General features: G+C 37.7%; 1 protein-coding gene across 1 annotated transcript; it reads left to right on the forward strand.

Moving 5' to 3' along the window:
• Positions 1 to 1,916: 1,916 nt before the first annotated feature.
• Positions 1,917 to 19,942, forward strand: LOC112058002 (retinoblastoma-like protein 1). Its single transcript, XM_024098645.2, has 19 exons — positions 1,917 to 2,207; positions 2,507 to 2,643; positions 3,117 to 3,314; positions 4,111 to 4,301; positions 4,599 to 4,759; positions 5,422 to 5,557; positions 6,527 to 6,609; positions 7,028 to 7,191; positions 7,980 to 8,190; positions 9,312 to 9,521; positions 10,676 to 10,808; positions 11,518 to 11,631; positions 12,082 to 12,209; positions 12,869 to 13,048; positions 13,825 to 13,951; positions 14,979 to 15,076; positions 16,593 to 16,757; positions 17,218 to 17,569; positions 18,222 to 19,942. Exons 1-18 carry the CDS (start codon positions 2,040 to 2,042, stop codon positions 17,371 to 17,373), a joined length of 2,760 nt encoding a protein of 919 aa, XP_023954413.2. The 5' UTR covers positions 1,917 to 2,039; the 3' UTR covers positions 17,374 to 17,569; positions 18,222 to 19,942.
• The last annotated feature ends 7 nt before the right edge of the window (positions 19,943 to 19,949 follow it).

Consider the following 19,949-nt stretch of genomic DNA (forward strand, 5'->3'; position numbering starts at 1 on the left):
AAGCAATCACGACAACAAAAATACTTCTGCTGTTGTAGTCTGAGGTTTTACATGATAACTGCGGTCGTTTAGTTAGGCCGAGAACGTTACTGATTGAGTGGAACGGGAAAATCTGGGGTCCTAACAATCACGTAGCGAAGCGCACTGCAGACTTGACAGTAAATTGGATCGTGTGAGAGTAGCTTATTGATGACTAAAAAATCTTTGAGCTGTTAATTATCTATGGTCGAAGTTAAAAAATTGACAATGACAGTTTAGTTGACAATTGTTAAATTAAGTTAGGGGGTCTGTGAAGAGAAAGTGTTGCCAATGTGTGGGGAATTCCACAAAAAAACGGGAAATATTAACGCAATTGAGTAATGGAGTGGGGATTGGTTATATGCGTGGAAACGTGCTATGCGTCTGCATCTATACTTATATGAATTAACTAGTACATGATGCTTTGAACGTTTTATGTTTTGTGTTAAACTAAGTATCATTCGATTACAACCCATGTTACTGGTTATTTTTACCCGACTGCGTAAGAAGGAGAGCTATGTTTTTCGAGACCTAAGCTATATATATTTTCAAAAAATGCGCCCGTAATTGAAAAAAAGTGGGGGGTGGGTTTGTTTTTTTTACGCTAACAATATATTGGTTAAAGCCGAAAGGAAAAAGTATCAAAATAATTGGATCTTGCTCATGAGATGACCGTCATGTTGAATGTTGAGTCAACAATTATTGTTCCGATGTTTGTTTCAGTCAATGGTCTTATAGCGAAAATCTTCGACCAACATCTTATGAAGCTTTCACTTAACTGTTGGATCAGGAGTCGGATACAGAAGGCAATGATTCTTGAGACAGTGCGTAGTGTGAGGAGGTTCCTCACTCTGGAGCCCTGACCACCGGTTGCTTGGGCACTCAAATGTCCCGCACCGGGAGGGTTTATTTTTTTTATAAATTTTTAATAGTGTTTTGTATTATATTTTTATATTAGCATTGTTAAAAATTAAAAAAAAAAAAGAAAAATAAATAAATTAGAGTTATGTGCTTGGTATAAAATAAAAGGTCGTGAAAAGACCAATACAGAAATAAATATATCATATTACTGTTTTAACACAAATTGTTACAAAGCGTACCAATTACATTGGAACCATCGAAATAACATTTTCTAACAAGAATGTATTCAAGTCAGGAATTACTTGTCTACCTTGTCTGTACTTAGTTATATTTAAAATAAAAGGCCTGTCTTCAAGAAACTAAACAGACTGAATAAATAAAAATATTACTTATACAAAAAACCCGACTGCTTAAGCGTTGTGAACTGAAAAGAGAAAAAGAAGTATCACAATATCTATATGAAATCTTAACTTTTACTTTATGGTGCTGCAGGCGGGATCAAACAATACTATTTTACCTACGGGCAAAGAATGATCTTGCTTTGCTTTATCAATGTTTGTCACCACATGTGGTTCTTTCTTGTTCTTTCTCCTATGTCTACAGTTTTCACTTTCGTACTTTGTTGAATTTCATTTTATGCTTGCATTCCAGAGAGTTTTCTTAATTCTCTAGATGTGTGAAATCTGCCAATCTGCATTGGGCCAGCGTGGTGGACTAGTGGCCTAACCCCTCTAATTCTGAGAGGAGATTCATGCTCCACAGTGACCCAAATATGGGTTGCTAATGATGAATGCTTACTCGTTCTCAACTTAAAAGTGAAGTACTGAAGATCGTCAAGAAATATATAATAAATTATTTTCTTATCGAGGAGTAATTGTGTGTAAAGTTAAACATAAAAATACTGTATGAATTTTTTTTTTCTTTAACTTTATAAGTGAGAACTGGGATATTTTCCTCCTGAATTAGGGAAATTTTGTTTAGTTTTTTGGGAAATAAGATAATAAGCATTGGCAACGTTCAATTCCGAACGTCAAAAGTTCGCGCGTGTGTGGGTGTTCCCGCCAAGGAGCTGTCAAAATTAGCAAAATCAGGATAACTTTCATTGTATATTTTGGATTTTACGAAATCATATTTTAATTTTAGTGAATATATTTATCAAAATGTCGAAACCGGACGCAGAGTCCTTTATACAAAGGAATACGGATGAAAGTGACGATGATTGGATAGCCGCAATGGACAATCTTTGCTCCAAGTTGACCATGGATGAAGTGACTACAGCCAAATCTAAGAAGTCTTTTTCGGAAATCAAGCGAAATTATACATTAGATGTAAGCTTAATAATTTAATAATTATGCACACGTTACAAAAATAACAAGTTGCAAACTTGAACTTCATACGAAGTCAATTTACTGCGTAGAACATTCAAAAATAACATTGAGACCCTAAACTGGGATTCAAAAATAGAAAAATTCAAATCGTTTTACTAATTTGATTGCTTTACTTTCGAAATTTATTTTATTTATAATCCACAAATCTGCAAATTTTTGTAAAATGTTTAAATTACACATGAGAAATATGTACCTGCACAAAATTAACATTTTTATTCTAATAATGGTAATCTTTTTAGGGAGATATTTTACATTGGATGGCTTGTGCGTTATATGTAGCTTGTCGCTCGTCTATCACACCCACAGTGACATCGGGGAAGGCTCTGGAAGGAAACTGTGTCAGCCTTACGAGGCTACTAAGACTGTGTAACATAAGGTAATATATCCACAGACTTTATATAGGTATTGCTTGATCAAACCATTACAGGGTATTACCAATATTGGTGTATGTTGCCTGTGTTTGTGATGGCACTGAAATGAAATGAAAATTTATTGTTTCACCAAGTTTACATGACTGTTTGGGCTGGGACCTTCTGTTAAGTACTAGATCTGTATCAGAAGGCCCAGCTCTTCCTTAACTAGTATTATCATAATTATAATTATGAAACAACAACAATAATTTTAACTTAAATGAAATAATACATAATTTTCTTACAATTCTAACATGCATAATATGAAGTAAGGATAAGAGTAAAATTGTGTGTTAAATCTTCCTTTAATAAATTCTACAGATATAATTAAATATTGGTATTTAGTTTTATCATAACATATTATCAAATAAAATAATACAGGATTAAATTATAATAATAATCTGTTTGGTTGTAACATTTCATGTAACCCAACTTTCAGCCTTATACAATTTTTTACCAAAATTAAGAATTGGATGGAGATGGCCTTGATGTCTACAGACTTCAAAGACAGAATAACGAGACTGGAACACAAATTTGCTGTATCTACTGTGCTTTTTCGTAAATTCCAACCCATTTTTCAAGAAATATTTTCTGGACTGATTAACGAGCCACCCAAACATAAAAGCAAGAAACAAAAGTAAGCATAGCTTCACTTATTTAATAGTAATCAAATATTATGGGTAAGGCAAGAAGCCTGCGAGCCGTGAGAGCCCAGTGGATATGACCTCTTCCTCTGATTCCGGAGAGTGTGTGTTCGATTCTAGGTTATGTGAATTTTAAGATATTAAACAACACATGTCCCAAACTGTGAAGGAAAAAGATCATGAGGAAACCTGCATACCAGAGAATTTTCTTTATTATCTGCATGTGTGAAGTCTGCCAATCTGCATTGGGCCAGTGTGGTGGAATATTGGCCTAACCACTCTTATTCTGAGAAATTATGGGGTATTTGTTTTCAATAGTGTGCTTTTTATTCACTTTTAAATTATTCTTTTTTGTACCATTTGTGAGAATCTTTACTTTGCTATTTATTGCTTGAAACCAATCTTTTCTTCTAATGCTATGGTTGTAAACCAGCAATAGCCCAATACATTAATCTCTGCCATGTTTCACAATGGCTGTTATAAGAAGAAACAGTTAAAAATAGACAAAAATAAATCCAGCAGCTCCTTACAACCAGCTTGATATCCTCGGACCACCTAGTAGGGGGTAGACCTACACTGAGGTTTCTGATGCAGGGTCACCATTCCAGCACCTTGAGACCTTAACATCCATCAGTTCTTTGTTCTATGTGTCCTGCCCATTGCTACTTCAGCAACGTATTTCAATGATATACAACAATATTTCAGTCACTTCAGTGATATATATAATTATTTCAGTGATATATATATATAAGATAATTTCAGGAATATATAAGATTATTTCATTTGCAGATTACAACCATGCACAACAAATGCACTATTTGAATTCACTTGGTGTCTCTATATCTGTGTGAAGGGAGAGTTCCACAACTCGGCTGATGATCTAGTTGATATGTATCATGTTTTATTATCATGTCTTGATTTTGTATTTGCTAATGCCTACATGGCGAGGCGGAGGGACTTAATCAATCCTGCTTTTAAAGGTGAATATTTTTAATGTATGTATGGAGATGTTTTAAAAATTGTGCTATACAAATTTGTTTAAGATTTTTTCAATGACAATGAGCAATAAGACTCAACTCAACTCTTGACTTAAATATACCAACATTGTGGGTGGTAGGTAAATCGGAAGCTAGAAGGGCATTCCATATTTTTGGATTATCATAAATGTATTTAAAAATTAAAAAACTACAAATTGTAGTAAAATATGGGTTTTTTCATCTAACTTATTCTTATAATTCATTCTATAGTAGTATTATAAACCAAACTATTTTTTTTAGGTTTACCAGAAAGTTGGCATGAAGATGATTTTGAGTTACCAAAAAAGCCACCGTGCATAATATCAGTGTTGTGTGAAATCAAGGAGGGCTTGGCAGTTGAAGCTGCTACCATGAAGGAATACAGCTGGAGACCTGTTATTAAGACATTTTTTGAGAAGGGGGTAAGGACATTTTATATTTATGAATGAGTTTAAAATGGGGATGATGACTAGGTTTGAATTTATTGATATTTATGATGCATTCGGGTAAATAAGGTCAATGTTAACTAATTTATACATAAAAAGCAAAGATTATATGGATATTTGCAAAATAAATAAGATTATAAAATTTCAAAATCTATTAAATTTTATACGATACAGATATATGTTGGAGCAAGTGAGTAATTAGATTGGTCGATCATCTGTCATCTAATTACTCACTTGCTCCAACATATATCTGTATATACGTTGGAGCAAGTGAGTAATTAGATCGGTCGATCATACCATTGTCTCATATGGGGTCATAACTACATGAAGTACTAAGAGTTGTTCCATGAATTAGGTGGGATTTAGTGAGTGGGGTAACCAAGTGGACATCCTTTCATAATAGGGATGATGACAGTTTTTTAAATTGTATATAAATTAAGAGTATACTAATAGTAAAGCAATTTTGTAAAAGGAACAGGGTATCTGCGATCATTACTTTCGGAGCTACAGGGATTTAAAGAGATTTAAAGAGAAAAATATGTATTAATTTTGTAAATTACATGTAACATTTACACTCTCAACAAGCAATATAAATGTATATTTTAATGGTATAACAAATAATTTGGTTTTTTTTTCAGATTCTAAAAGGCAACAGCGATCACCTAACAGGTTTACTAGATATGGGAACTTTTGAGACAAATCTGAAATCATTGAACAAAGTTTACGAGACATATGTTTTAAGTGTTGGAGAGTTTGACGAAAGAATATTTTTAGGTGAGTTTTGACGGAGAAATTTATACTCTGGCAAGTTTGTTGATAACACTCCCATGAAATGCGGGCGACGGGGGGAAAGACTCGACTCGAAAGATCGTGCGTGCGGGGGAGTGACGTGCATCAATCGTGGGTTTTTCATTCATCGCTACACGCCCCCTGTCCCGCGCGAAACATCGCGAGTGTTACGAACGAAGTTGTCAAGCTATAATTTATAAAAAAAAAAAAAGTGATGATGCAGTCTTAAGATGAAAGATAACTTGTTTGGAGGAGGATGTAAATTCACACCACTTTCGGTTTCTACAAAGCATCGTACTGGAACGCTAAATCGCTTGGTGGTACGTTTTTGTTGGTAGAGTGGTAACTAGCCACGGCTGACGCCTCCCACCAGCCAGACCTGCACCAATTAAGAAAACCTCAATCTGTTCAACCAGGGATCGAACCCAGGACCTCCGTCTTGTAAAACCACTGTGCCACAGTATATCATTAAGATATTTTCAGTTAAAGTTCTCAGCCCAGAGTTGGATAGTCGATATTGAAGTGACTATCTGTGATTTTAAATAACTGTTTTCTCAAATATTCACAATACATATTAAAGGGTTCGTGAAATACTGAATTTGCCAAAAAAGATGAAGTCGTGGACTTTCCGCTAGTAGTAAATTTAAACAAAACAAATAAATACAATATAGATTATTTTTTATTATTGAATTGAATTTGCTTATAAAAGAGGTTTTATATAATGTGTGTTTTATATTATAGATCTAATGCTGGTCATATGTAATTTATTTTTAAATATATTTTGTCATTTGACAAGTTATTATTGACAGAATTATTTTGCATTCTTGAAAATGTCGAGATTCCGTTATTTAAATGCGTATTTGTGGTATTTCGAGAAATACGGTAAATTATCTAAGTTGATCAAGTGTTTAGTTTGTATTGTTATAATTTTTTTTAATCATAATTATTTTGTAGGTGAACATGCTACAGAACAGGTCGGCACTAAGAACAAAGTGTCAGGAGATGAGATATCGCAAGTTATTGCTTCATTTGGCCCTGTGAGTAGTAAATTTTTTTTTACTATACAATTTTTTTTCAGTTGCCAGTTTATCTCTATATTTGTTTGTCCTTTATTTTAATTTTTACCATTGGAACAATAATAGTTGACTCAATATTCCACATGGCGGTAATTTTGTGAGCAAGGTTCAAGTATTTTGATACTTTTCCTTTTCAGCTTTCGGTCAAATTAATGTCATGTGGAACAGTGATCTCAACAATTATTGCATGTCGCACTGACCAACCAACTAGCTCTATATCGGGTTTATTGGTAACAATACACTCGTATCTGTCAGTGATAATCATTTGGTCCCAGTAATTGATTATTATTTGATCTATGATTATAATTTGTTGTTTGGCTCAAATGGGTTAGAGCTCAGAGCTGTAAAGCCAGTTTAAAAAAAAATATTTATGTCACAGAGCAGTCGCGCGTGCCCCGACACGCCGCTGACGGGGCGGCGCTACCTGGCGCACCGCGAGGAGCTGACGCCGGTGTCGGAGGCAACCAACAGCCTGGCGCGCCTCGCCGCCTTCCTGCGCCACACCAGGCCCAAACCCTCGCCGCACCTGCTGCGGTTCTTCGCGTAAGTTGCTCATAATCATCATATCACCCGATGAACTTCAGGACATAGGCATTTTGTTGGGACTTCCAAACATCACGATCCTGAGTCTGAATGATTCGTTTGACCTTGATTTCACATAGGGGGGGTCGACCAACACTGTTTTTTTAGTGCGGGGTCGCCATTCCAGCACCTTGAGACTTCAACGTCCATCGGCTCTTTGAACTATGCCCCGCCCATTGCCACTTCAGCTACGCGACGTAAGTAAGTTGTTATAACAAGATGAAAAATTCTAAATAATATTCTACTATAAACTTCTAAATAAAAATAACCCACAAAATAAAAAGCGAAAAGTAACATCAAACATATGTTGTACCTGCTAATCTGTTTGAAGGCAGTGCTAATCCGTCGATGTATTAATTATTTATGTATACTTTATTGCACAAAAACAACAATTACAAAGAAAATAATAGAAAACATAGTATACATGAATATTATTAAATCAAGCCATGTACTCATAAGAATGGTGGAGGTCGGATCAACACTAGTAGTAGTGTGGGGAAAGCAGACTGTTGGTCGATCCCCCACCAGATGGACTGACATCAAGCGAGTAGCAGGGATTCGCTGGATGCCTAAAAGGCCTATGTCCTGCAGTGGACGACCACCGGCTGATATGATGATGATGTAAGAATATCATAAAGATTTAGGTTTTCTAACAGTTCTTTTCATGTGTTTTTTAAATAACAGCTTCAATTGCTTATAAGCCTCCATAGGATGCCTATACTTAAACTAAAAAGTAAATATATTTACAGCGACTGCGGGGTCAGCGAAGAGGCCATAAACACCAAAGTGATCCAACCGTGCCAGGGCTGGCAAGAGCAGTTTGCCACCAGTCTACGGGAGAGCCACTGCAGCAACGAGACTATCGGTTTCCGGTGCAACATGGTGACGTGCCTGTACTACAAGGTGTTGGAGCACATCATCAGAGAGGAGCACAGGAAGAAACCGCAGCTGTCTCTACAGGTATAAATAAATGAAAAAATAAATTGCCATTTATACCAAACAATGTTTGGTATACATAAGTTTTGAGTTTGATATGTTTACAATATGTCCCGCTGTTTGTAGTGACGCCTGACTTAGACCTCCTCCAACTGCTTCCACTGCACCCTGTCGGCCGCAACTCTGATCCAGCAAGGCCCCAGGGTTAGGCGGATGTCGTCTTCCCACCTTCTTGGTGGATGTCAACGTTGTCTGATATGATCTCTTGGGTACCAGACAGCAGAGTATTACCTGTTTGCTCCATTTTTCGGTCTTGCAGCGTAACTTGTGACCTGTCCAACGCCATTTCAACCACTAGCGAAATCACGGACTGGCAACCGCTAGTAGCAGGGTTAAAGAGGTCTTTTATAACTAGTTAATGCTCCCCTTCTCCGCTCGTGTTGACTCCCAGCTAAGTAACTAACAATGCAATGCTAATAGTTCAAATAACTCACTCGCCTACACATACATGTTAGCGTCATAGGCCTACGAAGTTAATCATGATGATAGCAAATAAACATTTTGTCAATTTAATGCCAAGTGACTGTAGCAATATATGAACTGGGCCTTTTCCGCACTTGGCTAATAAAGTTGGCCATTGTCCTGTAGGTCTTTAGGTGTTGGACAATATATGGTGGTAATTTGGTGGTTACAAATGGTTCTGGATCTCAGATTCTGGAAAAGTTAGGAGCCTGATATTTGGGTAAATGATATTTCAAAGTGTTAGCTTCGTTATGACTATACAAAATACACAATCTGTAAAACTTTTCTCGATAGTTTATTTTTTTGAAAAATACATGCTCACATTTTGCTTTCAATCTCAGGAAAAGCAAACTAATTTTCTTAAATTTTTGTTTTGCATAGAAAATAAGGTATATATCTTGAACATGGCCATTTTGTTTTTCGTTATGTTGTTTAATTTAATTGCAATTAGGTAAAAATGGTTTTGGCGCTCACGTCATAAAATTTGCGTCGCGCTTCAATCGCTCCGTGCTTTTCACTCACGTGAAAGTCATAATTCGGCATCTCGTTTGCGCTTCGAATTTTATCCATATCGTACCGACACGCTGCGCGCTCCTAATACTGTAATTTATTATTTGTTCTAGATCCTTCTATCACAAGGCACGTACCAGCTGACAGTGTACGCTTGCTGTACGGAAGTCGTACTGCACGCGTACGGCGTCCACTCGCTGCGCTTCCCGCGCGTGCTGCAGATATACCAGCTCAGCGCCTTCACCTTCTACAAGATCATCGAGCTGCTGGTGCAAGCCGTAGTGGAGAAACTCAGCAGAGACGTCATCAAGCATCTCAATGCGGTGAGTGTTATTAGGGTTATAAGTCATTAGAGCCAATCGGTTCCCGTGCTGCTTGCCTTGTATGACGTGACGGGTAGCAGTGACAGTAATCGTACCATTTGTGGTAGAGGAAACACCTCGAGCAGGTCCCAGGACTTGTGATAATGGGTGAAGGTTTAAGGGTTTTTTTTTCTTTAGAATGCATTGACACTCACCTCCCGATGTTCTCCATGCCCACACTAAACAGTTTATGATCAATAAATACAACACAAAATTATTAATAATTACAACAAAACATTATTACACAAACTCACAAACGCGACTAGCAGCGTGGACAGCGTGACGGTGTCCACGCTGCCTAACAAACAACTAAGATCAAGGCATCAAATACCCTCTTATTTATACCAATATACGCAATAATCAAATAGGATATATAAATCACTACGATTGGTGTAAAAATACTGAATTAGGCTTATTTTCCTGTTGGCGAACATTATTGTGGCTAAGATTCTAACGGAGTAATCTTGTGAGATTTACCAGTAAGCTAAGTAGGCTGGATCCTAGGGCGGCAGATTTTAGGGGGCGGCAAATTTGACCCAAAAAACTTTTTCTTCAACAGAAATAAAGATAATGTAACGATAATTTTATATTTTAGTCTTGTACGTCTTTGTACAGTCCTATACTAAAATATAAAACCTTGCAATTTTATTGACACAATATTTAAGGCAATAGTAATATTGTGAACTAGGATACCTTTTTGAATTACAGAGTATACAGCAGCAGCAGTGGATATGACCTCTTCCTCTAATTTCGGAGGGTGTGGGTTTGAATCCGGTCCGGGGCATGCACCTCACCACAACTTTTCAGTTGTGTACATTTTTAAGAAACTTCTAAGAACTAAGAACTATCAATATCACGTGTCTCAAACGGTGAAGGAAAACATCGTGAAGAAACCTACCAGAGAATTTTCTTATTTCTCTGCGTGTGTGTAGTCTGCCAATCCGCATTGGGCCAGCGTGGTGGACTATTGGCCTAACCCCTCTCATTCTGAAAAGAGACTCAAGCTCAGCAGTGAGCCGAATATGGGTTGATATCGACAGTAGGGGCTGCAAAAATTCTATAGCCTACTGGCGGCAAATTTGCAAATCCGCCACATTACTTCTTTTTGCTTTTAGGTGGAGGAACAAGTGCTAGAGTCCTTGGTATGGACATCCGACAGTCCCCTGTGGGAGCAGCTCACGAAAACGCCCGTCCCCGCGTCTACTGACGTACATATAAATGAATCACCAAACAGCCGGAGAAATATAAGTAAGCCCCCTGTTTTTCCCTTATCCCACTTGAATGGGGTCGGCAAAATATATCAATCTCCTCTATTCGTTTTTAATACTCGTCAACTCATCATCCCCAAGTAATTCCCCTGTTCTTCATCATCTCCTTTCCCTTATCCCACTTAGTGGGGTCGGCAAAATATATCAATCTCCTCCATTCGTTTTTATTACTCGTCAACTCATCATCCCCAAGTAATTCCCCTGTTCTTGACACATAAAAACTTAAATACGCCCTACCATCTGATGTACATATAAATGAATCACCAAACAGCCGGAGAAATATCTCCCCTACGAATATAAAATGGTAAAAAGAAAATTAAAAAAAATACTTTTTTCTTTTCTTCATGCAAAGAGAGGATGAATTTTTTATCGTCTATCCCATGGTGTGGGGTCTCGTTATAGGCATTTTTGTGCATTACATATGGGATTTAAAGTGCTAACTGATTACTACGGAACCATACTTTACACCTACACCCACTTGGTCGGTTTTTTTTTTTTATCAATTTATGATGATGTATGTTTTTATTTTATTACTCATAATTTTAGTTCCTCTTTAGTCGGAATGAAAGTGTTAGGAATTCCTCCCCTAATAGTCTAGCTGTAGAGGTTTGAACTTATAACCTCACGATGATAACATTTGTATTATTTAATGTAATGGTTATTCCAGTTGTGTTTTTTTATGTAAATAGGTGGTATACAGTCGCCGGTTTCCGCCGCGATCAACACTTTCATATCACCGATGGCGGACCAGGCTAAGAAACAACTCTTCAACGACAATGTCAAACCTGGGCAATCATTATTAGGTAAGTGTCCAAAACACAACAAAACTTATTAAACATTTTGACAACAAACAACAAACAATCTCAGACTAAAGTATCACACCCGAATTCACAAACAAAATTGCCTGTAATTTTTTGAGGAAAACGAGCGTAGATTAGGTATATATCTACGCTCGTTAATTGTCTATACTTCGATTCTATAGAGACAGTTATTATAATCGCATTGGATCATATACTTTGACAGAAAAGTAACGTCTAACGAGGTAGGTCCTTATGTAATTAGTCTGAGCTAATAATGAACCGATAGTCCGATATTACACTAAACGAGAAGTTGTTGACTTATGAAACATCTTTTCTATAGAGACAGTTATTATAATCGCATTAGATCGTTGATCATATACTTTGTCAGAAAAGTCACGTCTAGCGAGGCGGGTCCTTGTGTAATTAGTCTGAGGTAATAATGGACCGTTTCAGTACAAGCCAACAATGTGAAACACGGAGCGTCGCCGGCCACGTCGCCGCAGCACGCCGGCAGCGCGGACAGCACGCCCAACACCACGCCCAAGAAGACCAACAACTCCTTGATACTGTTCTTTAGAAAGGTCAGCATATTGATATATTATTGAAGTAAGAACCAAAGTCACCGACATAGCTCAACGAGTCGCGAAGCTGAAGTGGCAATGGGCGGGGCACATGGTTCGAAGAGCCGATGGACGTTGGAGTCCCAAGGTGCTGGAATGGCGACCTCGCACTAGAAAGCGCACTGTTGGTCAACCCCTCCACCAGTTGGCCCACTACCCACCTAACTCACGGAACACTTCGTACTATTTCGGCTCGTGAGGACACAAGCCGACCAATCTAACGGACACATAAATTTTGGTTATGAGAACCGAGCGGTTCGATTTGATAATTCACACAATCAAGGACACACAAAATAATTCCAATAATATGGATCAAACGTTTCGATAACGATGTGTGGTTTGCTAAGTGACGTCATTCTAAATCAAATATGGCGAACCAGTCACCCATGTCACGGTTATCAAACGATGGAGAATTAAAAAAAATACCTAACATCACTCTGAATGATTGTTAAAAAAACATTGAAGTCCCGGACTTGTGCCCGTTGTATGTAGTGTTAAAGACGTTTTTTAAAACTAGTTAACACTTCCCTTCTCCACTCGAAGTGGGGAGACTTCGAGTGGAGAAAAATCCTATCCCAAAAAACCCATCATCATCAATTTATAATGATTTATTGCTCCAGTTCTACGGCCTAGCGGTGGTGAGGATGAACGACCTGTGCTCGAGGCTGGGCCTGGTGGACGACGAGCTGAAGCGCAAGATCTGGACCTGCCTGGAGTACTCCGTCATGCACCAGACGCAGCTCATGCGCGACCGCCACCTCGACCAGATCCTCATGTGCGCCGTCTACGTCATTTGCAGGGTCAGTAGCTTTATTAATGATAATGTTCCACAGTCCTAAAGATGGAATACTGAAGGTCGGTATCTGGACTGCCTGGAATACTCCATGTTGCACGTCGTATGTCGACATACACCGCACCTCTAGCCTGAAGCAACTGACTCACTTGAGTGGTTTCTCTGACACTGCTGAATTTTTTTTAATAGATTACGTGTCATATTGTTTGTCTGCCATGGACTCCTAAATTATTTAACCAATTTTAATAAAATTTTCACAGTATGCAGTTTGATCCAACTTGAAAGATACAGGGGTACGATAGGGGTAGGGAAGAAGTTAGTTCACTTAACACCAAGTCCGCTATTATGTTATAACAATATTAATAAAAAAGTCCTCTGCTGTGTCTGTCTGTTTGCTCGAGAAAACTCGAAACTACATAACGGATTTTCATGTAGTTTTCACCAATTGATAAGAGTGATTCATGAGGAAGATTTATATAACTTGTCATGGTTTCGGGTAAATTGCTTGAAATAAATTGATGGAAGTGTTAGTAAGCATTTTGTATGAACTACTTTGAAGTTAACAGAGTTTTATTAAGTGAAGTCGCGCTTATATAAGTGAAGTCGCGGTCTTTTCTTTACACTATTGTCTTGGTTGGGAGAGCGACAGGATGAGCAACTAATATGTTTGGCTATTACTACAATTAGAAAACAGATAATTATTATAAATATTATAGTCAGTTAGATAATACTGATCAGTTTGTTGTTAAATATATCTTACAAAGAGTAATGCAATTGTTTTAGGTATCTAATACAGCGACAAATCAAGTGGAGAGAACGTTCGCGGACATCATGCGATGTTACAGGGGGAGGCCATTAGCCGACAGTCATGTGTATAGATCTGTTTTGATCAACAGGGGCAATGAAGAAGGTAAGTTAATAAATATTAAATTTAATATAAAATGTTATTTGTTTATAATATAAAATAATGCTATTGTTACGAGTTACTCGAGTACGGGTTACATAGTATTACAAAAATAAGAACACCAATGTTGAATAAAGGTACGACATTGGTCCATTGTCCTTATAATAATTCACAACATTATCATGAGAACAACTTAATTAACGAATCAAACTGTACCCAAAATAAGACCCTAGAATGGCAGAGAATGACATTGAGTGGAGTCACTTGTGAACGTCGTGTGTAGGATTAAAGGATCTTTTGACAGTTAACAAACACTCCCCTTTTCCACTCAAGTTACTCTCTCTGCCTATCCTAATGAATTGAGTTCAGTTGTTTGTTAGGCAGCGTATACACCGTCACGCTGCGTTTGTGATTTTTTGCAATATCGTTTTTTGTTGTAATTATTAATAATGTTTTGTATCGTAATTATGGATCATGAATTGCTTAGTGTAGGCATAGAAAAACTTGTCGGGCAGGGGGAGGTGAGTGTTGATGCATTCTTAAGGGATCCCTTAAACCTACTCCCAAAGTCACATGTCATGGGACCTGCTCGAGGTGTTTCCTCTGCCACAAAATGATGGTAATATCACTGTCGCTGCTTCCCGTCATGTCATACTATTTAAATTGTTTCTATATGTTCCATTTTATAGTTTGTTTCAATATTTACCATTTAAGATTATGTAGACTAACTTTGTATGAACATACTAACGCAAAATCAGAAAGTAAACTGTAAACTTATTTTTGACAAATAATTGTGAAATTATTTGTATTAAAACAGTTAAGTTCTTGAAAATTTGTATTTGCAGTTAGTAAAATTGGAACTAACTCAATTTTATCGGCCTACGCTCACTTACTTTACTTTATCTGATACAAACATAAACAAAATTTACGAAGTAGTTATTTGTTGAGTACATTTTCACTACTTGCTTTGCTCGAAATTCCTCGTAATACCTCAAACTTGTATAAAATAATAAAAATATTTATTTTTTCTCAGAATCACCAGAGAGAGGCGACTTGATAAACTTCTACAACAAAGTGTACGTGAAATGTATGCAGACATTCGCACTTCGGTTTACGGGAAAGCACAAAGATGTGAGTTCCTTTTTTACTATTTCAACAAAAAAGCGTTGTTCGAGTCTGATAGCTTATAAAAATTGACATCTTTTAAATGGGATTACCAGTTTGGGTAGGTTCAATTTTGAGAAAGGGGTAAACCATCGAAATCAATTTGGTTGGACATCGTTTGCAATATTTTTTCGTCCAAAATTCCTCAATGCCTAAAGACGAAAGTCTACCTACGGATCTAAGACTTGGTTGCTATTGCTTGGCTCAGAGACACTCTAGAGGGGAAGGAAGTGAGCTATGCTTGGAGCATCAATAAGTGATTGATTCAGAAAATCACCAAAATTGCTCAACAAGTCCCGAAGCTGAAGTGGCAATGTGGGGCACGTAGTTCGAAGAGCCAGTGGATGTTTGAAACACAAGGTAGAATGGCACCGGTAAGAACAGTGTTGGTTAACACCTCAGTTGACACAGTGCGTTAGGTACATTCTTACAAACAGACAAACATTACCTCAAAATATTAATGTAGATGATAGAAGAAGAAGAAGAAGAAGAAATATACTTTATTGTACATTAAAAACAAAAATAAACAATAACTTATAATAACACTTAGAAACTAATGTACAAATGGCGGTCTTATCGCTAAAGAGCGATCTCTTCCAGACAACCACTGTGGAAGAGAAAAAAAAAACGTAAGCACCGATTCGGGTATACGCACACAAAAAATAAGAAAAGTTAAGTAATTTAAATACATAAATATTAAGCAATAATACATAATAATAATACATAGACTATACTTAACTACATCATACATATATACAAAGAAATACATATAAACATACATACATACATACATACATACATACATACATAGACACATACATACATACATACATACATGAAAACCTGCAAAACATAAAAACAAGACGGCATCTAAGGGAAGACAAAAGAAAAATAAATAAACAAAATAATTCAAAAATAATAATAAATAAACATAATACACATACAAGCGTAATTTGGATTAATAAGTTAAATTAAAAGATCAGGGAGGAAAAAAGTGCATGTTTACCAGCCGTTTGAAAGAGGTTAGAGATTGGGCACGCCGAATGTCTAAGGGCAATGAATTCCAGAGCCGAGCAGCTTTAACAGAAAAGGATTTAGAATAGAAGGAAGTATTATGGGAAGGAATTTTTAAGATTAGGTTGTCTTCAGAGCGAAGGGAGCGACAGTGAGTATCACTTAGAAAGCTAAAACGCTCTTTTAAATAAATCGGAGTCGTAGGATTAAACAGGACATTATACAAAAAAGACAGAATGTGAGTATTCCTGCGAAGGCGGATCGAGGGCCACTTGAGTTTTTCGCGAAATTCGGAAACATGGTCATATTTGCGAAGTCCAAATATGAATCTTATACAAACATTCTGAATGCGCTCAAGTTTATCCAGTAATTCTTCACTCAAATTTAGATAACAAGTGTCCGCGTAATCGAGAATTAAATATATAATATAATAGATATATAATGTAATAGATGATATGTATTTGATCAGGAGTGCAGTCTATCTCCGCTGCCGGCGGGGCGGGCGGGGCGCGCGGGCCGCTCGCCGGGCGGGCAGCGCGTGTCCGAGCGGCACCAGCTGTACGTCAAGCCGCTCACCACGCCGCCCAACCACCAGCACCACCTCACGTACCGCTTCAGCCGGAGCCCCGCCAAGGTATGAGCGTGCTGTCTCCGGGCGCGGCGCGTGTCCGAGCGGCACCAGCTGTACGTCAAGCTGCTCACCACGCCGCCCAACCACCAGCACCACCTCACGTACCGCTTCAGCCGGAGCCCCGCCAAGGTATGAGCGTGCTGTCTCCGGGCTGGGCGGGCGGTTCACTCGGAATTATTGATGATAAATTGTTTAGTGTTGGCATGGAGAACATGGGCAGGGGAGGTGAGTGCATTCTCAAAGGTATCTTTAAACCTGCACCCAAGGTCACAAGTGCTGGGATCTGCTGGAGTTGTTTCCTCTACCACAAAATGATGTCACAGTCCTGCTACCCGTCACGTTTTACTATGAACGTACTATAACACTAAAATCTCTAGAATAGTCTATTCTCATTATCATTAAAAAATAATACATTCATCCGAGGAATGTACTAGAAGTTTATTTACATTTTATGTATCATCAGGACTTGCACGCCATCAACACGATGGTGTCGTGCGAGGTGGGCGGCGCCAAGCGCGTGGCGGACGGCGGCGACGTGGTGGTGAAGCGCGCGCGGTACGCGGCCGCCGGCGTCGCGCGCAAGCTGCAGGGACTCGTCAGCGACCGGCAGGCGGTGTGAGACTCGGTGAGTGGACTGTATGTCGTGCGTTGTCACATCTGCACGCCACCACACGATGGTGTCGTGCGAGGTGGGCGGCGCCAAGCGCGTGGCGGACGGCGGCGACGTGGTGGTGAAGCGCGCGCGGTACGCGGCCGCCGGCGTCGCGCGCAAGCTGCAGGGACTCGTCAGCGACCGGCAGGCGGTGTGAGACTCGGTGAGTGGACTGTATGTCGTGCGTTGTCACATCTGCACGCCACCACACGATGGTGTCGTGCGAGGTGATAAATGGCTGTATGTCATTTATCGTTTATTTATTTAAATTATTTTGTACATTTCTCTGTGTAACTTAATGGTGTGACATAAACTTGGTTGAATTATTCGTCGTCAGTGCTCTGAGCTCGCAATCATTAAAAATATAAAACAACAGCATACACAACAAACATGAACCATAATATACTCCGACTAGGTAAATTATACAGATTAGTTCTGAAGATAGATCTGAAGAAACTATTATTTGAGATTCCCCTTTATGTTCCTTGGGCTGTTGGTCTTATACCTGGGGGCTTGCCACAAACTTTTACAAAAAAAGATATTATCTATCCATCTTAGTTAGTTAAGGTCGTCAGTAAGTGGTACGAATTGAGTAATTGAAATTGTCGATGACGTTCAAAATCGTTGTACGAAACAATGCTCCCATAAGTTTAGGAGTTGCTCCAGAGTGAGGAACCTCCTCACAATACGCGCCGTCTCAAGAATCACTTCATACAGAAGTCATGAGTCAGCCGAGTCTTGATCCGTTACAGTTAAGTGAAAGCTTATCATTAATTATTATCAAACTAATTATAATTATTATTGTTTCTTTGCAGATATAAAACTACCCGCCATATGTACACGAGGCATCCAAATGAACTTCAGTCATATTTATTGTGCTACCAAATATATTGCGTTTAGCTCTCTAGGGTGTATTCTTTTAACGTTGCGCTGTTCGACTATTATATTGAAGAATTTGAAAAAAAAATTATAAATAATAATTGTTGAAGCTAATTATGTCATAACAATGTCGTATCATTTTATAATTTGAACTATTGCGTGTGTTGTCCGATATAATGAAATAAATGATCTAGTCTCGCGCACTATTTATGTGTACTTTAAAAGAGAATATTCGCCTTTGGTAGGGAAAGCCCATGATGCTAAATGGGGATGTAGTCGAGCGTCGCGCGGACCTATTACATTAAAACATAGGAATAAATAGTTATATTTATATTTCCGCTTACAGTGAGTGAGAAGATTTCCAGATTTTCAAGACGATTACTTTGACTTGCGGAAATATTATACTAACGGTATATTATACAGGGTGCTCGGGAGTATTTCCCATAACTTGAAGGTGTTGACGAGTGCACTTATAGGAGCCGAAGAACTGCATAACTAATATTTTTTTAAATAAAAAATAAAAACTTTTTGTGATTTCATACAAATTAATTCAAATAATTCCCGACTATCCATGTAACACGCCTTTATTCTTGCATTTTAAAATGCGTAAAATTAAGCTACGTCATAATTATAAGTATGCGTATAAGGGACACATTTTATGATCTATTTACAAAAGAAATATTATTTACCCCGAAAATTACCTTGAAAATTTTAAATTAATTTTCGGTAAATTCAGATTTATGGTCACAGTTGTTGGAAATACTCCCCAGCACCCTGTATACATTTTTTTATTATTGTTGTAAAATTAACCCTTTCATTTTTGAGATTTTCTCATGATCGATTTTTTTGATTGAAATTGACGGGTTACCCTAAACGTGCGACTCTATACTCAGACTCAAACTTGGTGGAGGTACTCAACAACATAGGTCCCCCGCACCCCTTTGTTCGTCTGCTCGATTAAATCCCAAACCACTTGGGTTTCTGCACTTTGTCTAATATTTCCTTGTTTTCACTAAATCAAATTGTTTTGAGAAGTAAAAATGTAGCAATACTCACGGTTGGACTGTCGACAATCAGAATGTTGTGAAACTGGTTCTTAGACTTTAAACTTATGAAACTGGTCCTTGGACTTTAAATTAGAAACTGATCCTTGGACTTGTAAACTAATGATCTATGCAAATTGCGAGTTCTTGATGGCAATGAGTAGGTTTCTTTTCTTTGTAAGATTTGTTTTTTTCTTTTCTTATTTTAATCATTAACGACTAGTTTTAAAGTATCTAGAGACAGCCATGTAAGAGTTTTTAAAAATAAATCATGTACAGCCATTAGCCAATATCATAAAATTATACATTTAAATATTTTTTTTTTTAATTAAACCAAAATTAAGAAGATGTTATAAAAAAGGCAAAAAAAAAATTTTTAAGCAATGCAAAAACAGCATAATTATGATGATTTTATCTAAAGGATTTTTTTTATGATCACTTGGCATTAAATCAAGACATGCTTATATGTCAATTACAATTACCTTGTATATAAAAACGAATTATTGTCCTTTAGTCTCGTTTAAATTCTGTTTCATGTGGTTAAAAAAAATATGGGAATTAAGGTCAAATGTCTATAGGGTCAGTTAGGTTTTTTAAACCCGACCCGCTGTCTTATAAAAA

This window comes from Bicyclus anynana, chromosome 20, assembly GCF_947172395.1.
Source record: "Bicyclus anynana chromosome 20, ilBicAnyn1.1, whole genome shotgun sequence".
Classification (NCBI taxonomy): Eukaryota; Metazoa; Arthropoda; class Insecta; order Lepidoptera; family Nymphalidae; genus Bicyclus; species Bicyclus anynana.

What these genes read in the sequence shown, in the direction of transcription:
- LOC112058002 (XM_024098645.2), top strand. Translation starts at nt 2,040, where the DNA reads ATGTCGAAACCGGACGCAGAGTCCTTTATACAAAGGAATACGGATGAA. An exon ending in AACCGCAGCTGTCTCTACAG is followed by an intron (nt 8,191 to 9,311) that starts GTATAAATAAAT and finishes TATTTGTTCTAG; the next exon opens with ATCCTTCTATCACAAGGCAC. An exon ending in ACCTGGGCAATCATTATTAG is followed by an intron (nt 11,632 to 12,081) that starts GTAAGTGTCCAA and finishes GGACCGTTTCAG; the next exon opens with TACAAGCCAACAATGTGAAA.